The sequence below is a fragment of the Accipiter gentilis genome, chromosome 9 (assembly GCF_929443795.1).
Source record: "Accipiter gentilis chromosome 9, bAccGen1.1, whole genome shotgun sequence".
NCBI classification, from domain to species: Eukaryota; Metazoa; Chordata; class Aves; order Accipitriformes; family Accipitridae; genus Astur; species Astur gentilis.
In genome coordinates, this window is record NC_064888.1 from 3250788 (window position 1) to 3265464 (window position 14677).

Here is a 14677-nt window from a genome sequence, read left to right on the forward strand (position 1 = left end):
CACACATTGTTAAGAAACACTGTCAAACTATAGTCTTTCTGGAATTTTTGTTTTGAGTTTCTAAGTTTCCATTAACCCTATACAGCAGCCACCTCTTCCAAATGGAAGTTTCAGCCACAACTCTCCTTTGTCACAATGAAACAAACTAGCAAATTGAAATTCATATTCATATTCATTTCTGGAAAGCTATTCTATTAACTAGACATGCAATACTCATGTAAGTGAGGCCAACTAAGTATGTTCTCATAGCCCCAGCAAAACTTTCAAGACAGATGTTTAAACCTTTCAAAAGGTGCGTTATAACATGACATTACATTTTAACTATAGAAGCACCAACAAAACAGAGGCTTTGCAATAGAAAAGCAGACAAGGAAGTCGGTGTCTGCAAGCCTCAGTAACTTGAAGTTACAGGTTAAAACAAGACTAGTGACAAAGTGCCTCGCTAGCAGGATGAAAAAGAAATGGGACCATAAAAAGGAGAGAAAGAAAAATTAATTCAAAAAGGAAGTTACATGAAAGCAACATGATAAAAAGCAAAAACGCATAAGAAAAAAAGCAGAACAACACAACATTTGTTTGTACATTTATTTTTTAAATTCAAGCTTCCATCATTAAATTAGACTTCCCCTACCAACCTGAAATCCCATCTGTGTTAAGTGGTAGCATGTTTTAAAAAAAATTTCCCTTTTTTAAAAAGACAAAATAAACATTGAAACGTTTAGAAATATCTGGTAAGAAATTACATAAAACTTCAGAAAAATTTGGCTTACCTTTTGAGAGTGCTAGCGAGTGATAATAACCACAAGCAACTTGAACAATTTGGATCTCTGATAAGCTTTTAATATTTCTATCAGGGTAAGAAAACAGAGAAAGAATTAAGCTACTAGGTCATGGTATGAAATATAAAGTCATGCCAAAGGGTAATATACAAAAAGTGAATCTTTTTCACTGACGTATATATGAAACTAATTTAAATATCCTAATTTTAATTAGAAGCTCTTTAGTAAAGTCTTAAGTCAAAACTGCTTCTTTTCTAACACTTTCAAGGACAGGTTCTGTCTTATTTTCAAATTAATAAAGTCAGTAAAAAAGACCATAATGAAGAATTAGGGAGGCTCATGTGCTAGGAAGGAGATGTCACACAGCTGAATGGAGAAAATGAATACCGGATGCAAGAAAAAAATTATTCTTACTTTCGAGTTTCCAAAAGGAAAACAGGTTTTACAAATTTCTTCATATCAGTATTAGATATAAAGACTGAATTAGTTCCTGTTAAAATTTGAACACTCAATTTTTCATCTCTACCAACATTAACTTCAATCAAAACTTCGGTTGATTCAGAGCTATTAAGTATTGCACAATGCTATAAAGAAGTTGCAAATACGTATAAATGTGCATTAAATCTAGTATGCTTTCAACTTTTGATGAGAAAAACAGTTTCTAAAAGGTCTGTGGGCTTTTAAATTTGATACAGAAAAAACCCCACTTTATATTAGCTATTTATATCTTTCATGTTTATACATATGTCACAGATAGCCATGATAAAGTTATAGATTACTAATGTTACAAGGAATTGTTACTTTTGCATGTCTCTTCCCTATGTAAAGAACAAAACTAGAAAAGAAAACCTCCAGCTTGCAACCATACAAACTTACTGCTACAGACAGTTCCACTGATTTCAGTGAACCTATTCATCACAGTAAAAACGTGGACTTCAGCTAGCTGGAATGCTTACAGCATTCTGAAAACAAGCTAGTGAATCTGGCTAGCATTCATTTTTATAACTAGAAGGTGTATTATTCAACCACAGCTAAAAAACTTTGGGGTGAAAATTGAAGTATCAAGATCAGATAGCAAACATGCCTTCTTCAAATGTACTCCCACAACTGTTTTTGAAAGTTTAACATTCTGTTTCTCTTTAACTTCTCTTAAACGGCAGTTAGCAATCCCCATTGCCATTCTGAAAATACCCACCCTACTTTTCCAACACAATGCTCATTCTTAGTACATGACTTAAAAAAAGAAAAAAACAACCAATCCCAAAAAAACACAACCCCAACCAACCAAACCAAGCAAATCCATAACGCACTTCTCACATAAGCTAACTTTTTGTGAAAAGGAAACTGTCTACAACATACAAGTGCCATAGCTAAAATACACTTTCTAATATGCGTTTTTAATTATAACAGCAGAATAGGTTAACCAATGTGATTTAAGCACTTTTTTTTTTTTCAAAAAAATAACTTCTTATACACTATTATTTTTAACCTGGGCACTCTGATGCATTCCTCTGTTCCCGGCAAGCCAAGCTGTCCGTCAGTAGCCAGACCCCAAGCATATACCTGACCCTTGTCATTTAATGCAAGGGTGTGGGCTTCCCCACATGATACAGCTACAATATTTTGGGCATCCAGTGCACCAACATGCTCTAAAAAAAAAAAAAAAAAAAAAAAAGAAAAAAGTTAGTTGTTTAAAAAAAAAAGCTACTAACAAGTTAGCGTTGTCCAAGACAGTTATACTCAGTACTATGATGTCAATTGAAATGACACAGAACTAAGCCCAGAAAGTCTGCCAAAACATCCTTTATTTAAAATTATAAGCATGCTATTATTCTAGGAGAAGTAAGCTAAATTTGACACCCCAAAGTAACCAAACAACAACTGTATCTGGAGCAATACACAGAAGTGCACAAAAACTGCAGCTTGATTATAATGGTTCATTCTAATCTTGTCATCTGAAAATGAGTGCAGAAACTCAATTAACATTAAGGTCAAATAGATTACTGTCAAATGACTACACGTGTAAATATTACGTAAGAGGAAAACATTCCACCACAGCAAATTAAATTCACCTATTCATTATTAGCAAAAAAGCCTGCAAAACAAGGCAGGGCAAATTAAAGACTAAAGCTACTGATTTTGCAGTGAGCTACACAATGTCCTCTTTATAATGCAAAATACTGTAGAAACAGATCCTAAAGAGTAATTTTTCTAGATATACAGGGCATGCCTCTGAAAAGCAAACACTAAAATATCTCTGATTTTTTTTCCAGTAGCCCGCACCAATACCCTTAAATACATTTGGAAAAACTCCAAGTTTGTTTTCATGCTTATGATTTGTGATCATAAGTCTAACATTTTTATTTCAACAGTAAAATGGAGAAGTATCATCAGGGCCTGTCATTAAGGCTGCAATTTTCAACAGTCCCCCTTAAATAAGAGCCTGCTTGGACATTTTATGCCCAATTTTCAAACACATAAATGCTATTCCTGCCAAAGAATGGCATGCCAGTGAAAAAGCCTGTGTATCATCAATGTGCACTGTAACCACAGCCTAGCATAGCCTAAGTCAATTTTGAAACAGTAGCTAACAGTATCTGCAACATGACAGGCACTCAATTCCCAAAATAAAGTAACACAGGCAGCAGAGGTTAAGTTCATTTTTTTCAACAGCTGGTCTGATTAAAGAGGTTACCACCCCAATTCAGCCCATAACAGCCTCGCCAGTGGAAGAGGTCATGTAAGCGCTCTCCAGTTCAGGCAACAGCATGCAGATTAGCTCCAACTATCTTCACCAGCTGCTAAACTAGCCAGGCTGACTTTGCCTAATACGGGTTAAGGAACATTCACACAACGCCTGTGGCAAGCAGAGCTCTGCGGGGAGGAAAGAGGGAAGGTACAACTAAATAGTGCCACTGGCGACACAGAAGTGCCAGAGACATGCAGCTCAGCGACAAAATTATCTTCAGCTAGCAGAAATACGTTCAAAAGAGAGCACCCAACCCATCTGTAAAGACACTGAGCCTCTTTAGACTGCGCAAGTTATCCCAAGGCACTGACTTCACATCAGAACATTCAGCGGTATTGTCAGTAACCTCTAGATGACAGAAAAAATTAGAGAGGAGGACATTAGAATCCTCATGACTACTGTGTCTGAGCATGTTAAAAAAACCCAAATGTATAGTAGGTGTTTGCCCATGACATATGAAAGCTCATACAAGGCTGTTTTAAAAAAAAACAAAAATTAGAAGTCAGATATTTTTGTTTTAAGTTTTAGATTTAAAAGACAATTCAGCATAATTTTCAAAGTGGGTAACAAATATTCAGAGTAAGTTTGACAAGCCAAGTTTCTATCCATTTTCATGAAGTAGATTTTTGCACAGGATTAAAGTTTATCAGTTTTAATATCCATTTACTGTTTCCCAATAGAAGTCCAAATTAGTTTTTAAAAGTTACAGATCAACTACACAAAAAGTCTTTAAGTGGCACCAAATCCGAAACTCTGAATAAAGGAGAACTACTAAAATACTGTATAATGCCTATTTCCATTTGAAATATTTGTATCAATTACTGTGCCAAGTAACTTGTAAAATTCCTATAGCAGTGATTAGAATAAACTCTTATTAAGCCTTTTCAGTTTGCTTACGTTATGCTACAAATACTGTCAGAAGCACTGTTCTGTATCTCTCAGTAGCACGCAGATATGACTCACAAGCACAGCTCTGAAGGGAGCCCATGTGCACACTCCCCTGCAGTCCTTGCAAGATGTTTACCCACTTCTGCTATGGAACTGCACTAGCAGGAAGCAGAAACACGCATACAACATAGATAGGAAGAAAAAAAGTCCAAATAAGTTTTACATTGCATCCTTTAGGCTTTTCCAAATCCTCTTCCTGTAGCACTGTATATGCTGAAAAGTCTTTTATCAAAAGTTTTATTTTTAGTTCTTAAAAAAAGAAAATGAAGAACATTGCTTCAATCAGACCTGCTCTACATCACATAGTACACGATTAAAAACACACAGCATGTTTCTCAACTATGGTATGGCAAATACTCATGTCTACCATATTCCAGTAGCCAAACCCATACATAGAGTACACAATGCTAATCCATGTATTGAAGCAGGTCACCTCCCCTTGAGATTAAAAACAGCCACTGAGTCTCCCACAGCGTTAGGTAAAGCGATTCCATGCTGGAAATAAAAAACAGTGGCACTGTCCAGCTGCACGAAAGGCAAAAGTATGGGGGACAGCCATATTTTCACAGTTGGTTGTTTCCAACTGTCACAAGATGCGATCCAAGAAAGGAATGCTTTTCAAGTTAAAAATACGCCCATTCTTGGAAGAACTACTGTGCGTACAATTCAGCACATTCACAGACACTGGCAATCTTGGGTTTGATGTAGAACAATGAAACAAAAAATACAGGCACAACCACACGTACTTGCCACAATTCGTTACTTCTAAACTTACCGGGTCTTTTCCTGGCTTTTTCATGCCCTAGTTGTCCTAGATCATTGCATCCACATGTATAAACAGTCCCATCATCCAGGACAAAAACAGTATGTCTCAGTCCACATCCTACATCTCTGACCCTCTTATTTAAGAAAAAGTCACTTTTTCTGGGTTCCAAAACAATCTCTTCATCAATTCCACCCAATCCAAGCTGTCCAAAAGATGCATTTCCCCAGCACAACATGTTTATGCTTCTCTTGATCACAGAGATCTTCCAACTTCGCTTTTCTAGAATATCCCTTCTGAGTAGCTGTTAAAAAAAAAAAAAAAGAAAAAAGAAAACGTACATTTTTTTTTCAGTATTGTCCCTAACATTTATGTTATCTTCTATATAACAGGTAATCCACAAGTTGACTTTCTATATACCAATATATTGAGACATCGAACAATTTTTAAGAGTGTGATTTACTTTCTTGGACTGTATTTACATTAACTCTGCAGTAAAATGCTTTCCTTCCCATTTCAGGTACAACTTTTGAGACGTGCAGGTCCTCAGCTTTATAAAACTTTTTTTCAACAACTTAAAATATCATTCTTTCTAAAACTTCTCTCATCCCTAATCCAGATCCATACCAATGGCAGTCACAACCAATTCTAGCCAGTGGAAATGACCTCAAACATCTTTTAAGGAGACAGTACAGGCTAGTTTCATTACACAAGGAGCTGCGTGACTCCAGAAAGCACTGCGTGCAGCCTCAAGATCATCCCCCAAAACAACACTTGACTCATAGCTTGGAAAAAATTGGTCAGCTCTGATCAATGCAGTTACGCAACACAAAGGATAATATGATGTGTCAATCATTACATTTAAACAACTATGAGTCAACTGACCTTACAATTTAAAAGAAAAATATATAGCTGAAACTCAAGTCCCCGATCTTGCACTGCAATCAACACAGGCTACAGCTTCATAGTTACGCTGCAGGAACAGGAGGCCACATATACACACTCCCCCAGGCAAACGCCCATCCCTAATGCCTAAATTGCAATTATCAGTATTTGTGCTGACAGACTCTGTACCTATTTGGAAAAGATACAAAGCTACACTTCTCTTTCATTTTCAGTATTGCACATGACGAAGAACTTGGGACAATGTTTCCGCTATTACTCACACTACACTTCCGTGAGAGTAAGTTTCCCCGTATTTTCAGAACAATTTAAAAATCAATGCAATTCAGTGTAAAATTGCTATAGATTTCCATCTGTGACCATTATTTGGAAGACAGCATGAATAATGGAACGTGGAATGCAATGCACTACAAATGGCTTCAGTCTTACATTCTGCAGGGTCATAACTCGTATAAACCGCCTAAATATAAAACTGCTCAGGGAAGCAAGCCATCAGTTAGCACCTAAGCGTTGCATAAACCAAAAAAGGGCAGAATTCCTGCCAGCACAACAGGATGAACTCTATTTTTCTCTGCAAAAGTCAAAATGCAGTAAATGAGACGCTTATTTTTGTGATCTCATAAAAAAAAACCAAAACCGAAACAGCCAAACAGCTTAAGATATATTGCATTCTGTTTACCTATCTCAGGAGATGACGCATGATCAAATATTTCCCTAGCTATCACTAGCTATATCCTACCACGTTCAGAAGGGTACATCAAAATGAAGACGTCTTCGGTTAAGACATCGCTACGCAACAGCAAATTTCACACATCTGTGGCAGCGACTGCAATGCAAGCTTCGACCTGCAACACAAGAAGTTAGAAGACACGTATGATTGTAGTGCTTCAGGATTTCCGTAGCCAAGCTCTATCTCCAGCGGGGCAAAAAGGAGAAAAGTTCTCTTTTCTGTTAAAACGGATACGCATTTCCACGGAAGGTGGGGGCGGGGGGGGGGGGGGGGGGGGAGTACGTTGTTTTGCTTTCTTTTCTTTTAAGAGTCGGTAGCCGGAGAAGTTCTGTACTTTGATCTCAAATCACGGCAGCGTTTTATCCCTGTAGGCAGACACGAAAGCCAACTCACGTTCTCAGCTGCTGGATACTACCCTGCGTGACGTCAGAAGCCGCCCAACGCCGACGCCAAATACAGAACGCGAGGGAAACCACCCAACTCGCTTTCTACTAGCCGAGAGCGAGTAACGGTGCTACAGGAAGACTCTGGATGTTTCCCGCAGGCTGGAGCGGGCTGGGCGATCGCCCCGGCCACGGGCGCTGCCCGACGCGCCCTTAAAGCGCCCCAGCCGCCGGGCTGCGCGCCCGCCGATCCCGAGGGCTGTCCCACAGGCTCCCGCCCGCTCCGGCTGCCCCTTGGAGCGGGACACCGCCCGCCTTCGACCGCCACAAACGCCGCCCGCCTGCGGCGCGGGCTTCAACGGTTCTCCTCCCCCGGGGGACGGCACCCCCGGCCGCCGCCGCCGCGCTGGGGGCCGGGGGGAGCGGACGCATCGCCGGCGGGGCCGGGGCCGGAGGAGCGCGGGTCGGCGGCCGGAGCGGGGCCTCCGCCCGCTCCGACGGGGGCGGCGCCAGGCGCCGCGGTCCCCTCAGCGCGCCCCGCAACTGCTTAAGCGGCGGCGCCCGGAACGGCCCGAACCGCCCCGGCCCACCGGCCGCCCCCCCGCTTCTTGCCACAGCCGCCGTCCCGCCGACCCCCTCCGCTCTCCCGGCCGCCCCGCGGGGCGGAAGGGCGGCAGCGTCCGGGGTCCGCAGAGGGTCCCGGCCCGGCCCGGCGGAACTCACCGGCGGCGGCGAGGCGCTCCGCTCCCCGGCGAGGCCGCGCCCAAGCCCGGCCCGGCCCGGCCCGGTCCGCCCGCAGGCACCCACCGGCCACCGCCAGGGCGTGAGCGGCCCCGACGCGGAGCGGTGACAGGGCCCCGGCCGCTCCTGCTGCGCCGGCGCGGACTCCGCGGGCGGGGCGGGGCGGGGCCGGGCCGCAGCGCGCCCGCTCGGCCGCCCGCCTCCCTCCTCGGCCTCGTGGTGAGGGGCGGTGACGCGGCGGCGGCGCGGCGTGACGTCAGCGCGGAGCTCGGCGGGGCGGAGGAGGAGCCCGGGGGCGGCGGCGGTTTAGCGGGTCGGGGCCGGGGGGCCGGGGCCGGGTCCCGAGCAGAGGCTCGGAGGGAGGTTGCCGTCGGAGCTCACCGCCCTCGGGCTGTGAAGAGGCTGAGCGAGAAGCTGACGACGGCGGAGAAACGCGGGAGGATGAGCGCGAAGCGTGACGAACGGTGACGTGATGCTTTCGTCCTCCCGGGGCGCCTGGAGGACGGCGCCGGCGGAGAGGAGAGCAGAGCCGGGTGCGGGAGGGTGCCGTTAGCTCAGGTGGTGGCTCCTGCGGCTGTACGTATTCTGGTTTGGGAACGAGTCAGCGCAAAAAAAAAAAAAAAAAAGACGCAGCAGCTTTAAAACATACCACCGTTGCGTTACATCATAATTCTAAAATCGAGGATGAAAAAACCTGAGTATGCTCTGGGGCGAATCGCTGCGTTTGCTGAGAAGAGGTCTTCGTGACGGAGTCTCTCTCCTTCCCTGCGGAGCGGTTACGAGTTGGCTGCGTCTGGCTATTCCCGATCCGCGATCTTCGGAGACCTGCAGAAGGCCTCCGCTTGATCTCCGAGGGCACGACAAGAACGAGATGAAGGAACTGGATCCGCCCGGGAGAAGCAGGAACAAACTGTTCTTCATACTCCAATTACCTGTCATTAACTTCTGACCCAAGGGAACTCCTTTCCCAGGGTAACCCAGCCGGGGTTGCGGCAGCAGTGTCCGCACCAGTCCGGCCACCGGCCCTCCTGGTTCAGGGCGAGGGGCAGGCCGGCGGGTCTTTGCTGTACCCCCCCCCGGCCAAAAAAAAAAAGAAGTTTTCTCAGTTCTGCCTCCCGGTTACATTCTCGGTGTCAGAGCACACGCGAGTTCTGTTAAAATGTGGGTTTTTTCACTGGACACGCATCTCTAGTGGAGCAACTAAAGATAAGTTTCCAGGCTAGATGCGGGTTTTTAGCGCTTTTTTCTAGGATTTTAGTTAGGACTGGGAGGAAAATTCATTGCAATTTATGGAAGTGGACTGGCTTGGGAATCCAAATGCAGTTTCCTTATTTAGCAGCCTCTCTATAGTAGCAATCCACCTTTATGTAGGTCAGGAAGTAAAAAAGGCCAGGCAGGACCAGGCACGCGTCACAGCAAGTGATTTTTGCAAATGACGGGGAAGAAAGGTGCTGTGCTCGGTGACGTTTTGCCCTGTAATGGAAAGCATTTAAAAAAAAAACAAACGGGATGTCTCGGTCCAGCCATTGAACGTTCCTTTGTGTATTTAGGTAGGTAAGATTCTGCAGGACTTCTCAGGAGTTGTGGCTGTAAATTTATGGGTAAAGATCCAAACCAGAAATACGAAATTCATACACAGAGAAAATGAGATAGCTGCGTAGCTGACAAAGGCTAAATGATGCAGCACTTTTCAGGGTAGCAAATACACAGGTTTGTCGTTTAAAGGAGAGATGGGAGCGATTTGCCTTTTTCCATTCTGCGTGTAAGAATGGAAGGTTAGCAGTAGCTGTTACAGAGAGCATAGCAAATGGAGGAAAACATTTCATTCATTATCTTCTGAACTTCCTTTTCCCCTTATTTGTGAGAGCACCGGAGTGGCAACTGCAAATAATTACCCTGTGAAGTGGATTTTAAATACTGTCATTCATTGTGCAATGTGTCCTCTGACCAGCATGTGGGGATATGTCCATGTACTTGAAGAGAACATTGTACGTCCAGTACAATTTTTACATGGAAAAGTATTTTGGTATAACTGGCCCGATGCATTCAATAAGAAATATACAAAGCATGGAACAACATACGATGTTGCACAAATCTCAACTTCCTTCTGTATCAGACATAGCTATTTCATTTAAAAGAATTATTTTAGTCCTCAAATCAGATTACTGTAAGTTAAATAATTCAAATGTGTCTTCAGATAAAGTATAAGCCATATGTTTATTCCACTTACTACCTATTTTAGCAAATGTTCTTTCCTGTGCCAGAGAAGCCACGTCCTGCCTGTCTTAATGCCTTGAGAAAGCCCCTTCCTTCATGGGGCTAAAGATACGGAGGCAGCGGGGGGAAAGGAGTACCTACTCTGGTACCACATCGCTGCTTGGACTCCCTGCCACTCAGTACAACCAATTCTGCATCCACTGGCATAAATCTGCCAAAATGTGGTTCTGTAGTTGCAGTGGTCAAGAGAACTGTGGGTGAGCATGCTTTGCACCTCAACATTCCCAATGTCCGTTCTTGTACTTGCAAAAAAACCCCAGTATTTTGCAGTGATGCAAAATGCAGTGAAAACAAGAAATGTAAATCTGGTTAACTTCAGGGAAGGGATTTATTCCTTCTAAGTACCTTAGCACACAGGGTTTTCTATTACAATTGCACGGTCTTCTTGTTGATGGCCGTAACAAGCAGGAAACTATTTTCAGTCGCCCTGCCATTATTAAAATAGCAATGCTTGGCTACTGCCTGGTGATTGCTGTCAGCACAATTGTGTTTTTTAAATTGTACCCCAGTTAATCACCCATTCAGATAATACAAAAAGGAAAAAAAAAATCATATATAGTGTTTACTAACGTATACTTTATGCTTTATTACTGGAAAACACCCTTCAGTGAAGACACATGTTTGAGGGCTACAGTGTTAGGGCACAAAACTTTCTGTATAGCTAATAACAGAGATGGGCTCTGCTCTCTGCCTCCGTTTTCTCCTGGCAACAGTCAGTACATACTTTATAAACATTAATTCCTCATTTCAAACCCCTTTGTTTTAGACTTTGATGCGTCACAGACTATGGAAAATAGAAATGGGTGTCCAGAACAGCTGATAACATGAAATTAGAGATGTCAGCATTTTGCTGTGAGAAATTACTAACCTTTGTGTGAAGCCTTTGTGTAGAATATTCTTGATTAAGACAAAGGAAAGGCTTTAGAATGCAAATCGCCGTACAAACAAGGTACGGTTAGACCCTTTGATGCCATTTCAGTTTTACATTTTATCCTTCTATTCTTCACAGTATCAATATTTGGATGATAGTAATTAATCGAAGTGCCTATGTAGACAGACAGACGTAACTCACACATACACATAGAGTACATGTTTTATATGCTCTGCTACTTCACAGCTGAGCATGTTTTAGTTCTCTGTCTGCCCACCCTGCTCGCTGTAATGATTCTGGTCAGCTCAAATGCAAATGTGCATACCAGTAAGACCAATTATTTATTAACTGATGGCGACACGGTGAAAAAAGAGAACAGTTTTTCACCTGTTTGTGAAGGGAAATCACTATATAAATACTATAATCGACAATATTGCAACTTCTGTGTGTAACTCGGGGCACCTAATTAAGGGAGCTGTTTAAGGATTAGCCAAGGAGTCATACCTTCAAATAACACAAGCAAAAGCAAAAACCTGCAATACCCCATTCCCCTCATCCTTTCAGGCCACAAAATACAGCTGAAATAGCCAAAAGAATGCTATTCATGGGATGACAGATGGAAAGAAAATGGAAAAGCAGTGAAGGACAAGGATGAACCCTGGACGGGAAGACTATAACGAAGGAAGCAAGCCGACCTTTGCATTAGCTATGAAGCTTTTGTGCTCACAAACTCCTGCGCGGATCCAATATCCCCAAGCCCCCACAAATTTCAGCTGGCACTCGGAGTGACTACCCCATATCCTGGCAGTATGGCAGAAGCCACACGAGTGCCCAGGCACCTGCAGGTTGGGCTAAAGATGCTGAATATTTTCGAGCATCCTACACAGGGGGTTGAGAGCGCAGCCCCTTCCCACATGTGGCACGTTCTCTTCCTGTTGCAGTCATGTTTCACGCTATTATGTGATTTTTTTTTTCTGTTATAAATAGATCAGCAGGTCAGGTGCTAACTGAACGCTGGGAAATTCCCATGTAATCTTTTGGGTTTTTTGGCTTAAGCGTTGGATGCTGAGAAACCAGTTCCCATGTCGTTAAACTGGGCTTTTGGTCAGGCCAAAACCCATCTTTGATTTTTAAGGTGCAATCCTACAGGAACACACGATCAATAATTGAGCCAGTTGTGCCCTGCGGAGACCAATTTGAGAACACGCTGAACCTCAGCTTATAAAATAGCAGCTCCAAGTGGTGCCACATGCTGCTGATTCTGACATGACACTGTGTCTTTCCATGGCAGGATGATGAAGCACCCTAAAATTAGCCTTCTTACTATTTCGTAAAGAGCAGACAGAAAGGTAGCAGCCTGCACTGAGGAGAACAAAGAGGCACAGGAGAAGACCAGAACTGAGGCTCACACACAGGCTGGTCACGACACTTCATGGTGAGCACTCTTGGCTTCTTTGCAAATTTCCATGTTGGATTGTTTAGCGTCCTTTCTTATTCCAAGCACAGGGTGACCTGATCGTGAAAGAAGAAAGGTGCTCGTGTAAACAGAAGCGGGGTGGAGGGATCTGTTCTCTCAGGGGGCTTGGGAGACAGCCGAGGGGAAAACTCACTGTGAAAATGACATGGATGGTCTCTTTACTTAGAGGTGTGGTGGGAGCTGGCATCTAATTCACAGAATTAAGTTTGTTGTTACTGGAATAGAACTGGGAATGGAAGTAAAAATTGTGCTGGTATGGAAACCAGAAATACCACGATAAAGCCCCCCCTCTGTTGAGCCAGACTGAATTTTCCCTGATACTCAGCTCTCTCCCCACCCCATTTCTTGGGTGAATAAAGTCCTTGGCTTTACAAGGAGTAAGATTTGAGAGAAAAAAAACTTCCAGGCAGTAGGAAGATAGGCATGGATGTGTTTGGGTATGGGAACAGAATTAGTGAAGGAAAAGGTCCTAGACCAGAAAAACGCTTGCAGATGAGGAGGAAAAAGAAACTGTAAGGAAACGCTTGAATATCAGAGGGTAATGACATGAAATGGATGTTAGGGCTGATTGCTTGGAGAGAAGATGACACAGCATGCATCTCTAGGAAGCAGAGGGCTCTGCCATCAGCTAGGTGTAGCAGCCTGTGGCTAAACTATTGTCAGGACATGCTGTTTTCTCTATTCCTATGGTGGGACTCTGCAAAGAATAGCTGGGAAGAAAATAACTCTGAGGCATAAACTGTGACCAGTATGTTCGAACTACATCCAGCTGTTTCTGCTATTAGTTAACACTCAGAAATATGGGACTGTTTTCCAACAAAGATATTTCTGTTTAGTAAAGATGATTGGACAGTACTCTGCAGCTTTTGTGATTTAATTCAGGATAAGACTCATGATTCCACATGTATCACTGAAACCCAGAGGGGCATGATACTGTGGGATCTATTTTGGTGCAGTTAGCAACTGATAGATATTTGGTATAGCATGGACTGAAATGTGGTGTCAAAGTGGTAATGAATCTGTGCCATTTGTATCAACTACAGTACAGGACATCTCTGTTCAAAAAGTGGATTAAATATTCACAGTGGACGAAGACTCCTGGACAGATGGAAAATCAGATTTCTCTTGCAGAGGTTGCTAAAGAGCTCCACAGAAATTGCATGTGAGCAGTCAGAGCCCTTGGAGGACCATAACTCTGAATTTCCTATGATCTAAGTCTCAACCTTAGCATTAGAATAAAAAATTTTGGAAAAAAAAAATAAATTTGGAGACAAAAGAAAAGTGAGCTGTATGAGATAAGCAATAAAATCCTCATAACTGTGTGAAAAATGGAATCACTGCTGCTACCTACACACAATTTGTATGTAGAGAAACCTATTGACTCCTCATGTTCCCAGAGAACTCCTACGCCAATACTTACTAAGCTCCCATTTAGGAAGGAAAAATTGCCACAAACTTGTAATCTTTTGTTTCTGTTTACTGACACTGGAGTGCAAAATGCTGGCAGTCTTATTGTTGATTTTTTTTAATATGAGTGACTTAGAGGCTCGTATTTCTCTCCAGAAAATCTTGGGACAGTGTTTTGGAGATAATGTTTCTTTGTTTATTTGGTCTACCAGCATACAAGAAACTGTTTCAATTTAGAACTTCGGGCTTGTAAAGGGGAGGCCGAAGCAACTATATATCATTTGGAAGCAGAAACAGTAGAGCAGCCATGTGTGCCAAACCTCCATTGCATTTAGCTGGCTTTTTTTTTTTCTTGGATAGGGAGGGAGGGAGCAGTGATTCATCACTTACATCTGATTGATGAAGGCTTTCTTGTCATTAATGTCAGCAAGCCACTAGGACACCACTAAATATGATCACTGATCCCAATCAGAAATGATCATTGGAGGGGTACTGGATAGTCCCCACTTAACACACATATATTTACTTTCATAAAAGAAGAATACAGGACTATTTCCAGCTTCTGGGCAGGGTCCTAGAGCAGCAAAATTACTCTTAAACATACATAGACATAAATTTGAGAGTAGTCGTAGGGCTTGGATCCCTCGAG

At 43.0% G+C, this 14677-nt stretch overlaps 1 protein-coding gene across 5 annotated transcripts in view; it reads right to left on the reverse strand.

Moving 5' to 3' along the window:
* Positions 1-8101, reverse strand: part of HERC4 (HECT and RLD domain containing E3 ubiquitin protein ligase 4) — a 37250-nt gene extending 29149 nt beyond the window's left edge. For 2 of the 5 annotated variants that reach the window (XM_049810205.1, XM_049810201.1), the window contains exons 1-5: positions 7979-8099; positions 6882-6987; positions 5252-5543; positions 2269-2428; positions 771-847 (exon numbers count right to left, since the gene is read on the reverse strand). In XM_049810205.1, the coding sequence (XP_049666162.1) occupies positions 771-847; positions 2269-2428; positions 5252-5477 (463 nt within the window). In that variant the 5' untranslated portion in view covers positions 5478-5543; positions 6882-6987; positions 7979-8099. Of the gene's footprint in view, positions 1-770; positions 848-2268; positions 2429-5251; positions 5544-6821; positions 6988-7974 lie in introns of all 5 variants that reach the window. The other 3 variants (XR_007507255.1, XM_049810203.1, XM_049810204.1) reach the window with 3 other exon arrangements.
* Between the last annotated feature and the right edge of the window lie 6576 nt (positions 8102-14677).